Below are 13,794 nucleotides of genomic sequence, written 5' to 3'. Positions count from 1 at the left end.
GACCGTTGTTGCGTTGTAATGAGTGCAAAGTTTCCGGGATACATATATGTCTTTAAATCACTTTTTTACATGAACCAACGATTATTATAATTGTTTGTGTTCCATGAATCCATTTTATAAAGAGAAGGTATTGGGAGCGGCAAACAGCACCAAAAAATTCGTGCGGCAAGTATATATATGATATGTAGTATTTGGTGGAGGATATGTATTATTTGATAGAGGATATGTACAACTTGTTAGAGGATATGTGCTATTTGATAGAGGATACATACAATTTGTTGGAGGATATATATTATTTGTTGGAGGATACGTACAGTGTGTTACCGCACGAATTCTTTGGTGCGGCTTGCCGCACCCAATACTTTGTGTTTTATAAATCTTGTATGTACTACTGGCAGTATTTTATTTTTGTACCCTTAGACCAAGGCTGGAAATTAGCTGAGAAGTCAGAATTATATCCTACTGTTATTTTCTCTGTTTGGTTCCCTTTCGTTTGATTTTATTCTTGTTTTTTTAATACTAATATTACTGTTAAACGAGTATACACAAACTTTTGTTGTTACTCACAGTATGCTAAAATAATTTGGCATACTTCTAGGTGGCACTCTTGTCAGATTAATAATCTAGTCAAATTTCTTCTCCTTACATTGAGTTGTAATAGTAAACCAATTAAAATAAAAGCTAATTAGATATCATTGGCAACAAACTTTTTACGCCAAAAATTGTTGGTGCGTGGTAGGACTTTTATTAAGGTAGGATAGGATTGCAATATTACAGTTCACGATGACAACAAAATTGACGGGGCGCAAATATTGTGCTTGATTTTCACCACTTTTGTATAGGACAGATATTTTTAGTTGCTACCACCTATCCAATTCAATGATAACGATTAAAAATAAACCTCATCATTTTAACCATTAATCTAAATTAGAACACATTCAAACTACTGCCTTAGCTTTCTAATCCGTTGAGATATATAATATTTTTTTTATTGATACCCTAATTATCTCACCAATTTTTCCTAATTAAATTTCTTGAAAAGTAACCTAATAAACTTTTATCACCTCTAAATTATAATGCAACCAATATTCACCTTATCAATTTTGTCCCTCTTATTTACTTTCATCTATCAAGTTCAATGTAGATCTTTATCCGAAACAATATCTCTAATCTCACCACCAACATCATTAGAAACAACTGCCTTTGTTATCCCTCCATCACCGTCACCATCCAACGCCGCGGCCCCTTACAATGATCCCTCGTACGCTCTCTCACCAAGTTCCACCCCCATCGCCATGCAAGACGCAGATGGGGATCCCATTGATCTCCCCATCACCTTCAACCCCTTTGACCTCAACCATGATCAACAAGAAGAATCATCAACCACCACCAACACGGCGGTTAATAATCCGGACGTAAAGAAAACTTGTGATGCCACGGATAATCCCGACCTTTGCATTTCCTCCTTAAAGCCATTCCTCATGCATAATAATAATGATGGCAGTAAAAAAACGGATACGTTCTCTTTACTTGGGATGCAAGTTAAAGCGACGCAACAAGCCACGCAACTTGCCCTAGCCTTGAGTACTAAGAAATTAGGGCAAACGGATAATGATATGGATGTCCTTAGAGATTGCAGGGAGATGTATGATAATGCTTTGGATAATTTAGATAAGGTTATAAAAGCTCTTGAATCTAAAGATATTGGTACTATTAATAGTATGCTAAGCGCCACGATTTCGGATTTTGGTACATGTGACGATGGAGTCAAAGAAAGTGGAGGTACATCTCCCTTGGTTGGTTATGGAAACAAATTGACTGAATTGGTTAGTAATTGTCTTGCCACGGTTTCTCTTATTAAGGATGATGGTGCGACGGCATGATATTGATCATCATCTGGTTCCTCTCCGGTTTCTTTTAGTTATCGGAATAATTTTTACTCTCAATACGACATTCAATTTACAGGATGGAGAATTTTATTTATTTTTTCTTAATGAGATGTTGTGATTTGAAGATGAGAATTGAAGGAAAGAATTGGGGATAATCCTATCCAAATTAAGTACCGTGTATTTTATACTTGTACGTCTAATCAATGAATGAAGTCTAATTCTAGTAAGGTTAAGATTCACAGTGTCAATTTTTTCTTTGTTATATGTATTTCTATAAGGGTTACAACATTGACCTAATATACAAAATAATCAGGTTCAAGATTTTAAAATTAGGCCTTTTAATTTATTCATTGTTTATAATATTTGGCTTTGGTTAGAATTTACAAATAATTACATATACATTCAAAAAGAGTCATTATAAAAAAAGTGTACTTCAAAAGAAGAGAACTATGGATGTGTAGGTGATATCAGAGGCGGAGGATCAATCTTAGTTGGGGCAAGTAGCTGCCAAGGCACTCCTCTCACCCCCCTCCCCCCCCCCCCCAACCCATATCTACAATTGGTTATAAGTAATATGAATGATGCATGCCTAGTGATTATATTGTGTATTAAAAATTTGTCATAATAATGTTTTTATTATGTCTAATATTAATAATTATTTAATGTAGTTATTTTTGAACAAAAGATTAGGGGATCAAATTAAACCTTGTCCCCTCTAACATTTCTACCACTAGGCGATACGGACAAAGGTAAAATTAAAGGCTTAGTACAATATATAGAAACAAAGAAAGTAGGGCTCATTGGAACCAAATCCAAGCTTCGCTCGACGCATCATCCGCTTTCTCGAGCTTCATGGAACCAATTACCCAGACCATCTGTAGTGCTAACATCTCCTCTGGCAACAACTTCGCATCTGTTGGTGCTAATTTTGGAACTATGTAATTGTACGTTGTATATAATTTTTGGATGGGATAGCTAGCTACTACTACTCCATCCTTAATTATATCCTCAACTACTATTATGGCTCACTCATACATAGTTAACATGCATCTACACTGCATGTATGTATGTGCTTTAATTTGTTAGTTAGTTTCTTTCCTAGCTAGCTAGCTACGTACCATCCATGCATGCATGCACATGTATGTTATATATATTTACTACTTCAATAATAATGAGCCCTACTTTATTATTAGTTGCATGCTTTTATCCGTTTGTTTCTCTTTACTGTACTTAGTCTCTAATTTTACCTTTGTCCATGAATTTGGCTAGACGTTATTAAACTTAGAACTTTTACTCATAAATACAAGTTGATGCCTCTTTCTCCACTAGCACACAGTCAGCAGGGATAGGCTGTGTGTGGAGGGATAGGGATGAGGTTTGGTGTGATGGAATGGCCATTCATGTTGCTTGCACTTCTGCTGTTTGGGGAGAAACTCTTGCCATTTTATATACTCTAAAATGGGAAAGAGCTAGGGGATTTGGGGAGGGTTACATGATCTCAGGCTGTGAGAGAGCTGTTCAGGGTGTCACTCTTAGCTCTAAAGTGTAGGATGAGCTCACTAATGCATATGATGAATGCAGGGAACTCCTCCAGCAGCTAGACATGCTATCATTAAGGTGAGGGAAGCGAGACCAAGTGCGTGAAGCTGATCGAATTGCTAGGATGACTAGACAGAAGCTGGAGATATCAATCGCCTTTTGAAGGATTTACCCAAAGCTTAGTAGGGATAAGCCTCTAGATAGTCTAAATGATGTAATTTTTGCTGCTAGCAGCCTTGTCCCCTAGTTCTTTGTATATTGTACTGCTAACTATGTTTTTGGGTTCCTAAAAAAAACCTATGTTTTTGGGTTGTAAACTCTGAACTCTGGGAGGCCTGGCCTTCACTGAAACTGTTACTACTGCTGATGCTTGGTTAATGAATGATATGATTAAGTGAACTCTTTTTAACCAAAAAAAAAGGGCAAGCACTTAGACATGTTGCCAATAGCTACCAATTCACTTTTGTTTTCTCCATCAATTCTGATTGAAAAATATTTGTCTATCAATTCACTTTTGTTTTGCATCACATTGAAAAATTTGATATGCTTCAGTAACACAATTGTGGGAAACTGGATAATTAAAAAATTAATAGATAAACCTAAACTGATTCACAGCAAAAAGAAAGAAGAAAAAAAAAAAAATCTCCGTATTTGTATGTAGCTAATTAAATGGTTAAGTGCTTAGCTTCTAAGTAAATAGTTTAGCTAGTTTTGAAATTAGAATTTTCAAATAGTCGTTTTGACAAATAGTTTTGCTAAACTAGCTAAATTGATAAAAGATCTATCATGCGTTTTGTGTGTGGCTAGCCACATACATCATGTGACCGCTTGTAAGAGAATGAAGTAATATCCCTATAACACATACTGACCAAATAACCCTTGTAGCACTAACGAAGTAACCCCCGTGATGGTTGACCACATATAAGAATTTGTGACGATCTATTATATAATGCATCAAGTTTTCATACGTGAGATAATTAGTGTGTATAGATTTAACTTTATAACAAAATTTCCATACATAGTAATATTAATAGCATCGTTGTTTGTCATGTAATTTTAGTAATGTAGTAATTCTATTGATGGGGAACAGTATTCAATGGCTACATAAAAATTATGACCACTATATTACTTTTGTTCTAGACCTTTTATTTTTAAGGAGGAGATCTTATCCATTCATTTGTTTAACCATGATTTTTTTTTTATTTAACCCAAAGCAAAATTAATCTGAATAAAAACCGCTTTTAGCATTAAAAAAAACACTACTAATTATTCTCCATTGATTCATAACTGCTTCTCCATTGACGAATAGTTCAACCAATATTTACAGCCTTCACAGGTGGTTTTGATGAGAAATTGGAATTTAATTTCCATACACAATATATAGAATGTTAGGAGTTCGATGAGATCATATTAATTATAAATAGCATCAATAAATTATTCATGGTGGCATAAAATCACAAAAAAAGGAAGAAAGGTGAGAGGAGATTGAAAGATTGAATGGTTGCCTTTCTCATTGCTTGAGTGTAAGATATATACACAATTACAAGAGATAAACTAGGAAACTAACTAGCTACAAACTAGGCATAAGATATATATATTTCCAAACTAAATATATACACTATCAATAGAATATATTAACATATATTCTAACAATCCCCCGCAGTCTTAGCGGGAGGATCACTGACGCTGAAACTTGCACGAAAATCATCAAACAAAACTCGTGGGAGTCCATCTCAATGTGTTTGGTGCGTTGATGTTGCATCGGATTCCCAGAGAGGTAGATGACACTCACATTGTAACAATAAACAAGGGTAGCTTTCTGAATCGGACAATGTAGCTCTAGTAACAGATTTCTAATCCAACAAGAATTAGATACCACATTAGCAACCCCACTTTGCACTAGAACGTGATAACGTTGGCTGTCGTTTAGAAGACCAAGAGATCAGATTGTCACCAAGAAAAACACAATAACCTGAAGCCGATCGCCTAGTATCGGGACATCCTCCCCAATCAACATCAGTATAGGACACAAGTTTATCAATAGAGGAATTAAACAGATGCAAACCGTAGATGAAGTTTTAATTTTGGAGTATCATGAGGATTAGAGAGTTTTGGCAAATGAAGTTTTAATTTTGGAGTATCACGAGGATTAGAGAGTTTTAATTGATGGAATTTTGGCAGATGAAGTTAATTTTGGAGTACCATGAGGATTAGAGAGTTTAGAGAGGAAGGGAATATTGCAACAGTTTGATTTTGAGAAAAAGAAACCAATATTTTTACTACGTAATTAAATAAAAATTGTTCTAAATCAACTTAATGAATGACATGGAATTATATATACTGACAAATGTATGACCAAGATTTTATAATTACAATGGCTATAAAATATTGTACCATCGCAAAATTTTCCCCTATTGACGAGTTTAAGTAAATTTGGAGCCGATCCCTTTATGTGCAAGCACCCACGTACCACTAACAACATTTTCAAAAGCCTAAGGCTCGTTAAAATACAAAAGAAGAAAGAACGCAATAGAATATTATTCGAAATATTTATTTATTAAAGAGGAATATTTGAAATGAAATGATATGAAAAGCAAAGGGAATATAAAATACTACCTCAATTTCACATTATATACAACAATTTAACATTTTTTGCGAGATATAAAATTAGGTATATATTATTTGGTTGAAAAAAAAAGGAATTGAAAATTCCTGAAAACGTATGGGAATTCAATTTCTATGTCAACCATTACTTTACTTATTTTTTTTTCCCTTTCTTTCTTTAATTTTGTTTTATCTCTCAAGTGTAAATTTCTACAATAAATAGTGCACCGCAAAGCATATTTATAGTGGAGAACCGGAGACACCTTATCAATCAAATTTTCAACACTCAAGGTTAGTTCTCTTTATCTCGCTTATTATTACTCCGTATCAGTTTGCATATGTTCATTTCTATGGCTATTTTTCATTTTAAGTAAACATATTTGTGTTGCTATATTATTGCTAGTTTTATCATCATATCATGTATGTCATACCATTCTCATGTGGTATTATTATAAATCATTAACTAATTTATACCATTTATCTTACTCAAACTAGAGTTGTGAGTTGCGACCCATGAGAAGAGAGAATGGGAAAGGCAAGGGAGTAGATGATTGTACAACTGTTATTGATGTGTTATTACAAATTTTTCTTACTATTTTTACTAAAAAAAATGGAATAAAATTATAGGAATGACGCATGCCTTTGAGTTTGTGGTAAGGTATACTTATTAGGTATATAGACTACATGGATTTTGATTGTTTAGCTGGTAATAAGAAGACGTCCATTGAACTAGAATTGTACACAGATTAAACTTAGTTTGGGTTAGCAGGCTATGCTCGCTCTTTGAAGTGGTCGGCGAAGAAGAGTAAGAGGTCGATGACATTTTTACCTTTTAAAATGCCCATAGTGAGATTTGAAACCACAACTTCAAAACTAAAAGGTACAAATAAACCATGCTAATAATAGACTGAACTTAGCTTAAAATAGACTAAACATTGACGTGTTTTTTAGTCATTTAAAATAGAATTATAAATGTTGTTGAAATTTATAAACATTATTTTAAAAATTAATTAATTAAATATATTAATGATCAAATACAGTTGCATATTGGAGCGAAATTTAGCGTCGAGAGACATGGCGAACAGACAAATAGAGGTGGAATATGTAACAAACAAGAAAGATGGGATGCAAAAAGCAGAGCAAAAGGTGATAGAAAAACCAATAAGGAACAGTTGTCAAGGACATAAAGCTGCGTTGGTTGGGATGAGTAATGAAACCAAGGATGTTGGGCTGATGTTTCTCCAGTACAATGATTGGTGTGGAAGTGTGGTTCCTTTTTATCCTACTGGCATTAGCCCCAAATCTTCTGATAGCTTTGGCCATTTGCCGGACCCTGCTTATGGCTCCAAGGGCGCGGTAGTGTACTATGGCCAGATCAATCAAACAACTGAAGGTGCATGGCTCTTGGCTTGGTCTGCGCCAGTCGTTACCGGTGGCTCGGTTCCTCCCAACAACCAGGTAATGTATAATCAGAATAAGATCGAGGTCATAAAGGTAGTTTGATCGATCTGAATTTGTTAAGTTTTGTAGTATTCTTGTTGGAATTTTAACTCTAGTCCCTCATTATCTCTATATAAATATCTGATACGGTATCAAATTTTCTGGTATGATTTAATGTTGTCTGATCATCAAAAATAAATAAGAATAAGGAGAACAGAACAAATCTTATATCTAAGATAGTAAAACTCAATACGGTAGTTAACAGCCATTGGCTGATTTTTGATTTATTTTGAAAATCTATTATAGTCAATAAAATATCGACTAATGAAAATTAAGTATAGTGCTTGATAGTCATTTTAGAGGCGACTATAATAGAATTTTCAAAATTGCTGTTGAAGATTATCTATTATTCAGGTTTACGTTGAAACTGGCAATAAAAAGGACTTCGAGAACATAGATTGGAAAGTGATTCAAGAGAAACTGGATAAATCTGGCAAAGTAAGTAATTGCACGGACCAAACTACTGGATGCACGGCCGTTGCTGAAATCAACCCAAACGATGACTCTGCTTTGATTCTTGCAACGTTCATGTGATCGAGCCTAAGCGCAAGCCAGGTACTCGGAGAGTGCGTTACTAGCTACAAGTATGCTACTTTCTGCAACAAAAACGTTGATTATCAATTTATCACTAATAATGTACGAAGTATACGGTACTAGTAATGTTATTAAATAAAGGTATTGTATGTTTAAAAATAAAAAAAGGTATTGTATATCGATCATAAATTTCGAATACTAGTTACTAGCTACAGCAGTACGTCTATCTTTTAATGCTTTGGGTTCTCATCACTTTTAAAATATACTCTACATATTAATTACATTAAAAAAACAAAAAAAAAAAATAAAAAAAATTAAAGTACGCATTAGCATTATTAGGGAACTTTATGTGGTGACCAGCGCAGCGGATTCTAAAGTATATCAAAGGACTTCAAAAGAGCATATATAGAATACGCCACAAAATCTTTCATTATGCTTGAATTTAAAGTCCAACTGATGCCAGAGCTCTAAGAGCAACTCCAATAGTTTCATTATAAGGTTTTGCTTGTAATTTAAATAAAATGTCTATTAGCTATATACTAATCATTATGAGAATAATAAAAAAAAAGCAATATGTAAGCTACTGTAGCCCAAACAAGCTACATGCTTGATTAAAAAAAAAGACAAGTAAATTTCATTCATATTGTGACATATGTACAACTATTAATTTTTTTTATATTTAATTTTTTAAAAGCTACAAAACCCTTGTAGCTCACCATTGGAACACTTCAATTTGTAGCCAAAAAGTGTTGTAACTTAAATATTGATATGGCAAAGCAAGCTACATTGCCCTTGTAGCTTATCATCGGAGATGCTCTAATGTGCTAGATAACCAATTCAACCAAACGCAAGTCAAGTTATTTGTTGAAACATATCCTTCTCAAATAACACATATAAGTGTCCCACATTGACTATAATTGAGATACATACAATTAAGCCTTTATAAGGCTAAGGGGTTATTCCTCTTATTACCACATGGTTGGGTTCAAACCTTCTTAGATTTGTGAAGTGGACTCTATCCCTTGGTGACAGGTGCAACCCTGACCATGTACCTCTTTAAAAATTAAAAATTAACCCCTTAATCAAAAATTAAACCTGCCGCCCAACCTCTCTCTTTTTTCATTCCCTCCTCATTAAATCCTAACCCTAACCCTAATTTCCCTCTCATCCTCTTACTTCACCACCCCTCGAATCACTTCAACCAACCCCTTACACACACACACACACTCTCTCTCTCTCTCTCTCCCTCTCTCTCTCTTTCTCTCTCTCTCTCTATCTTTAGGATTTTCTCCAAAACCCTTTAGCCTCATCAAATCCAACACACCAACATCACAAATTATCTCTCCTCGCACTCTCTTTAACAACAACACTACTTACGGAGTTTCTTGCAAACAATGGCCATGGCTTGTGGTTGTGGTTTGAAATTTTGTTCGAAATTTTGTCGTTAAATGTAGACACATCACGACTATTATTTTTTGAATTGTCTAGGCATGACTTGTTTGAGTACGAGACACACTGACACGACACATGGGCCAACATAAAAGGGCTTGTGCCACCATTTGCACCATATTATACCCAATATGTTATAAATATTCTCTTCATAAAAATATAATTTGGAATTTTAAAAAAGTGCTTTTTAATATGTTCTTATCACTAAAGTAATCTTAATGTCTTCAATTTTTATAAAAACAATATTCCAACTATTGGGGTACACGTTAACAAAAGAAATTTACATAAATTCTCTCTCTCTATATATTTTTTTAATTTACTGTACTAACTTTTCTTTTCAAAAAATAAAAAAAAATTAAAAAAAAATACACAAAAAATTATATATTACGTATATATATTTTTACAAAAAGAAAAAAAGATTACATTAATAAAAGATAGTCAAACGACACTTACAAACAATTTCTAAGAAATCTAAAATTTCAACATAAGTGCATAACATCTTAGAACATATTACATCATAGAGTCAATCAACAATCGTCTTAATTAAAAAGTTTTTCTAAAGCAATACAATATGTGAGTTGGTTCTAATTTGACTTGAAATCCACTAATGCGTAGTTGTTTAATTGGGTGATAATACTCTTATGAAACTCTAGATCTTCAATCCTCATTAGACGAACAAATAAGGAGTTTAAACACAATAGAATAACCACCATCTCAAGATGGTATCTAGTTATTGAAATTAATTAATAAGTTTTTGGTTCTTACCACCTGTAAGAACACCAGTGGAAACCATCAAATTAAGATTCATAATTGAGACCAGGAAGAAAAGAGATGAAGAAAGAGAAAGAGAGAAAATAGAGAAAAGTGAAGGAAAACCTAAAAAATAATAATAAAAAAAAACCAGAAAAAATCTAGTAATGGAAGCTAGAAAAACCCTTCTAAATGAGAAATCAGAAAAACCCTCTCAAGGAAAGCCCTAGAGGGAACTGAGAAAAAATGAGGTCAACTAGCTTAATTGACTGATGAAGAATTTTAGTTTAGTTTAGGAGAGAAAAAATGTAAAATATATGTATATGTGACTATTTTGTTTAGTTTATTTACTGTTGAGTTTTTTACGTATTGTTTAGTTTATTTATGTGAGGAAAAGTGGTAGGTCTCATTTATAAGAGGAATGCCTCCCTTATACTATGGGCTCACTCATACATAATTAACATGCATCAATAGTTTATTTATGAGAGGAAAAGTGGTTGGTCTTATTTCCAAAAATAAGTTATAAGTGTATAAATTAAAAATAAAACTTCTAGAAAAGGAAATTTAGTAAATTAAAAGAAAACAGTGGGAGTACTTCATAAGGCAAGTGCTTGCTTGGTTAGACTTCATAGCATCACACTGCAAGCTTCATTCAATTCTGTAGTCTTTTCATGTCTTCAGCAATTGTTATGAATGGCAAGAAGGGAAAAAATGTTGATGAGACGATAGAGTTAGCAAAGACTATTATCGCCTCGTCAAAAAGTTATGTTATGAGTCAATTGCAATATTTGCAAAACAGTGTGGTCGTCTCTCTTAGCAACTCCACCCTTGCGAGTATCCGATTCTCCCGATCGAAAGATTGGTATGGGATTATCGTTCCGGATCCGGCAGCTTATCCTTCAGTCATTCCTTCTAAGGATTCGGCTAGCTTTATCCATCACGGTTATGGCTCCCAGGGCGCAATAGTGTATTTTGGCACCAACAAGCTTGGAGTTCAATGTGTTTGGCTTTTGGCTTGGGCTGCACCTACTGATCCCTCTAGTACTCCAAATAGGGTAATTTTTGTACATTTGTACTTGTAATTCTTTTCATTTATCAATATTTTTCTTTCTCTTCACTTGATTCTTACAAAATTAAATTTATTTTTTACTAACTAAAATAATAAGAAAAGTGCTATAATAAATAATCCTAAAAGCTATGTATAAGAAGCTAAACGAGGAAAGTTTAAGTAATTTTTCTGATTTTATGCGTGATTTTGTCATCCATTTATAAACTAATACCAAATAGATAAATAAAAGGACATATAATGCTTATTTATAGCCTTAATGACTACATACAACATTACCCTTGAAATAAACTCTATCATTTTTTGTATTTGTATTGAAGCACCTATGCTTTCCTTATATTCTCCATTTTTATTTCTTCATTCTACTCATTTAATTTGGCACCAATTAGCATATTTTTTATAATTTTTAGGGTATTTTCATTTTTACCACCTTCAAATAACCACTTAATTGAATTTACCACCTCCAAAAAAAAAAAGATTTACTTTACCACCAACAAAATTTCCAAAAAATCGATTTTACCACCAACTAACGGATTCCGTCCACGAATCCGTTAGTAGGGCCCACCTTTTTGACGTTTCTTCTTCATCTTCCCCGATCTTCCGTGTAAACCAACCAGCAACGAAATCAACTACCTCGGTTGGTCGGAATTTCGTGTGTGACTAAGGAGGGGCCGGAATTTGGTGTGTGGGTTAGGGAGGTGGTCGGAATTAGGTGGTGGTTAGGGTTTTAGGAGTGCGAAATTTGGTGGTGGCTAGGGTTTTTAGAGTGGTCGGAATTAGAAGGGGATTTATGGGTGGTCGGGATTTGGTGGCTGCCAAAAACTAAGAAGCCAAATCACCAACAACAAGGATACAAATCGATTATCATCAACATTTCTACAAACCAAAGCAATTAATCCATTACAATACCCACAAATCGAAACCTCAAAACCAGAAAAAGAATTGGGTAAATCAAACCTTGTCAATCGTTTTTAGCATCAAGCTCAGAACCCCACTTCAATGGAGTCGATTCCAGGTGACTTCCATGGTTGAGGATAAGAAGACGACGGTCAGAGGAGAGAGAATGAGCGAGATGAAGTCTGATTAAATGGGTGTTGTTGATTGATTAAGGAATGCCAAGCCTTGGAAACGCATTTGAAGCGAAGTAGTGATTTAGTGGGTAATCGAAAAGAATGGAGGTGATTAACTCCATTGGAAGAGACGCCATTGTTGTGGCTTTCGAGAAAACAGAGCAAAAAAATAAAGAAAAATTGGTGGAAAGGTGGTTGTGGCTGTGCGGTGCGGTGGTGGGGCTGGTCGCGGTTAGGTGGTGGGGGCTGGTCGTAGCGGTTAGGTGGTGGGGGCTGGTCGTGGCTGGTCGGCGGTGGGGGTCCTGACGGTGGCAGCAACACCGGTTGATTAATGGGGATTTTTTTAATTTTTTTTTAAAACTTACCCAATAATATGGCGACACGTGTGCAAGGTAGGCCCCACTAACGGATTTATGGACGGAATCCGTTAGTTGGAGGTGATTGGTGGTAAAACTGATGTTTTATTTTTTTATGAGGTGGTAAAGTAAATCTTTTTTTTTTGGAGGTGGTAAATTCGACAAAGTCATTATTTGAAGGTGGTAAAAATGAAAATACCCTAATTTTTATTTTTTCATAAATTTATAAATTAGCTCTTTAAATAAACTACATATTAAAAATATATATTTTGTTGTAGGTGCATGTTGAGTGTGGGCGAAGTACAAATTACACAAGCATAGATTGGAATACAATCTTAAATAGGCTGAATGCGTCACCAACCTACAATTACTTCAAAGACTCGATTACTAATGCCACCATTGCTGCTGATATCAATCCAAACGGTAGCTTTGCATTGATTACTGCAGATTTTGGAGCTGTTTAACTCTCTGCAATTAAGAACTGGGATCCAAAGGAGTAATTTTTAATAATAATGTACGCGTGGTCGCGTGGATAGATCACTCATAACAAGCAAGCTATTTAATTTCTCAAAAATCATCTTTAAATCTTACTCTGTATCACATTGTTCATGTTTAATTCTCCCTCCGTCCCATAATAAATAATACGTTGGACGTTTTTTTCTTTCTTTCATTATTCACATACTAACTTTGATTATATAGTAGTAGTTTTTAATTATGAATTAAAAACAAATTTTATCTTGAAATATTTTATATTGAAATACGTTGTTAAGTAGGTATTAATAATTTAAAGTAATATCAACCTTTTAATATTAGTAAAAATATTTAAAAAGTTGATATTATTTTAAATCTAGGCATCCTAAAATATTACTAATTTTATAGGATGCCTATTTTAAATATTTTTAAAGTAATATTGTAGGATGCCTACTTTAAATATTAGTAAAAAAAATTAAATTAAAGTAAAAAAAATATTATAAAGTTGATATTACTAATATTAAACAGTGATAAATCAGGGCATCCTAAAATAAAATGACTCAAGC

General features: G+C 33.9%; 3 protein-coding genes across 3 annotated transcripts; all 3 read left to right on the top strand.

The window, feature by feature from the left end:
* Positions 1 to 843: 843 nt before the first annotated feature.
* Positions 844 to 2,203, top strand: LOC110697425 (pectinesterase inhibitor 6-like). Its single transcript, XM_021874801.1, has one exon. It carries the CDS (start codon positions 1,077 to 1,079, stop codon positions 1,881 to 1,883), a length of 807 nt encoding a protein of 268 aa, XP_021730493.1. The 5' UTR covers positions 844 to 1,076; the 3' UTR covers positions 1,884 to 2,203.
* A 3,888-nt stretch (positions 2,204 to 6,091) lies between these two features.
* On the top strand, positions 6,092 to 8,300 carry LOC110697268 (jasmonate-induced protein homolog). The gene is made up of 3 exons (XM_021874633.1): positions 6,092 to 6,323; positions 7,073 to 7,490; positions 7,887 to 8,300. Exons 2-3 carry the CDS (start codon positions 7,107 to 7,109, stop codon positions 8,064 to 8,066), a joined length of 564 nt encoding a protein of 187 aa, XP_021730325.1. The 5' UTR covers positions 6,092 to 6,323; positions 7,073 to 7,106; the 3' UTR covers positions 8,067 to 8,300.
* A 2,303-nt stretch (positions 8,301 to 10,603) lies between these two features.
* On the top strand, positions 10,604 to 13,427 carry LOC110697267 (jasmonate-induced protein homolog). The gene is made up of 2 exons (XM_021874632.1): positions 10,604 to 11,320; positions 13,036 to 13,427. Exons 1-2 carry the CDS (start codon positions 10,937 to 10,939, stop codon positions 13,219 to 13,221), a joined length of 570 nt encoding a protein of 189 aa, XP_021730324.1. The 5' UTR covers positions 10,604 to 10,936; the 3' UTR covers positions 13,222 to 13,427.
* Positions 13,428 to 13,794: the final 367 nt, after the last annotated feature.

The sequence above is a fragment of the Chenopodium quinoa genome, unplaced genomic scaffold (genome assembly GCF_001683475.1).
Source record: "Chenopodium quinoa cultivar QQ74 unplaced genomic scaffold, ASM168347v1, whole genome shotgun sequence".
In the NCBI taxonomy this organism is placed as follows: Eukaryota; Viridiplantae; Streptophyta; class Magnoliopsida; order Caryophyllales; family Amaranthaceae; genus Chenopodium; species Chenopodium quinoa.
The sequence above is the reverse complement of the archived record's forward strand: the minus strand, read 5'-3'. Positions and strand labels throughout refer to the sequence as shown.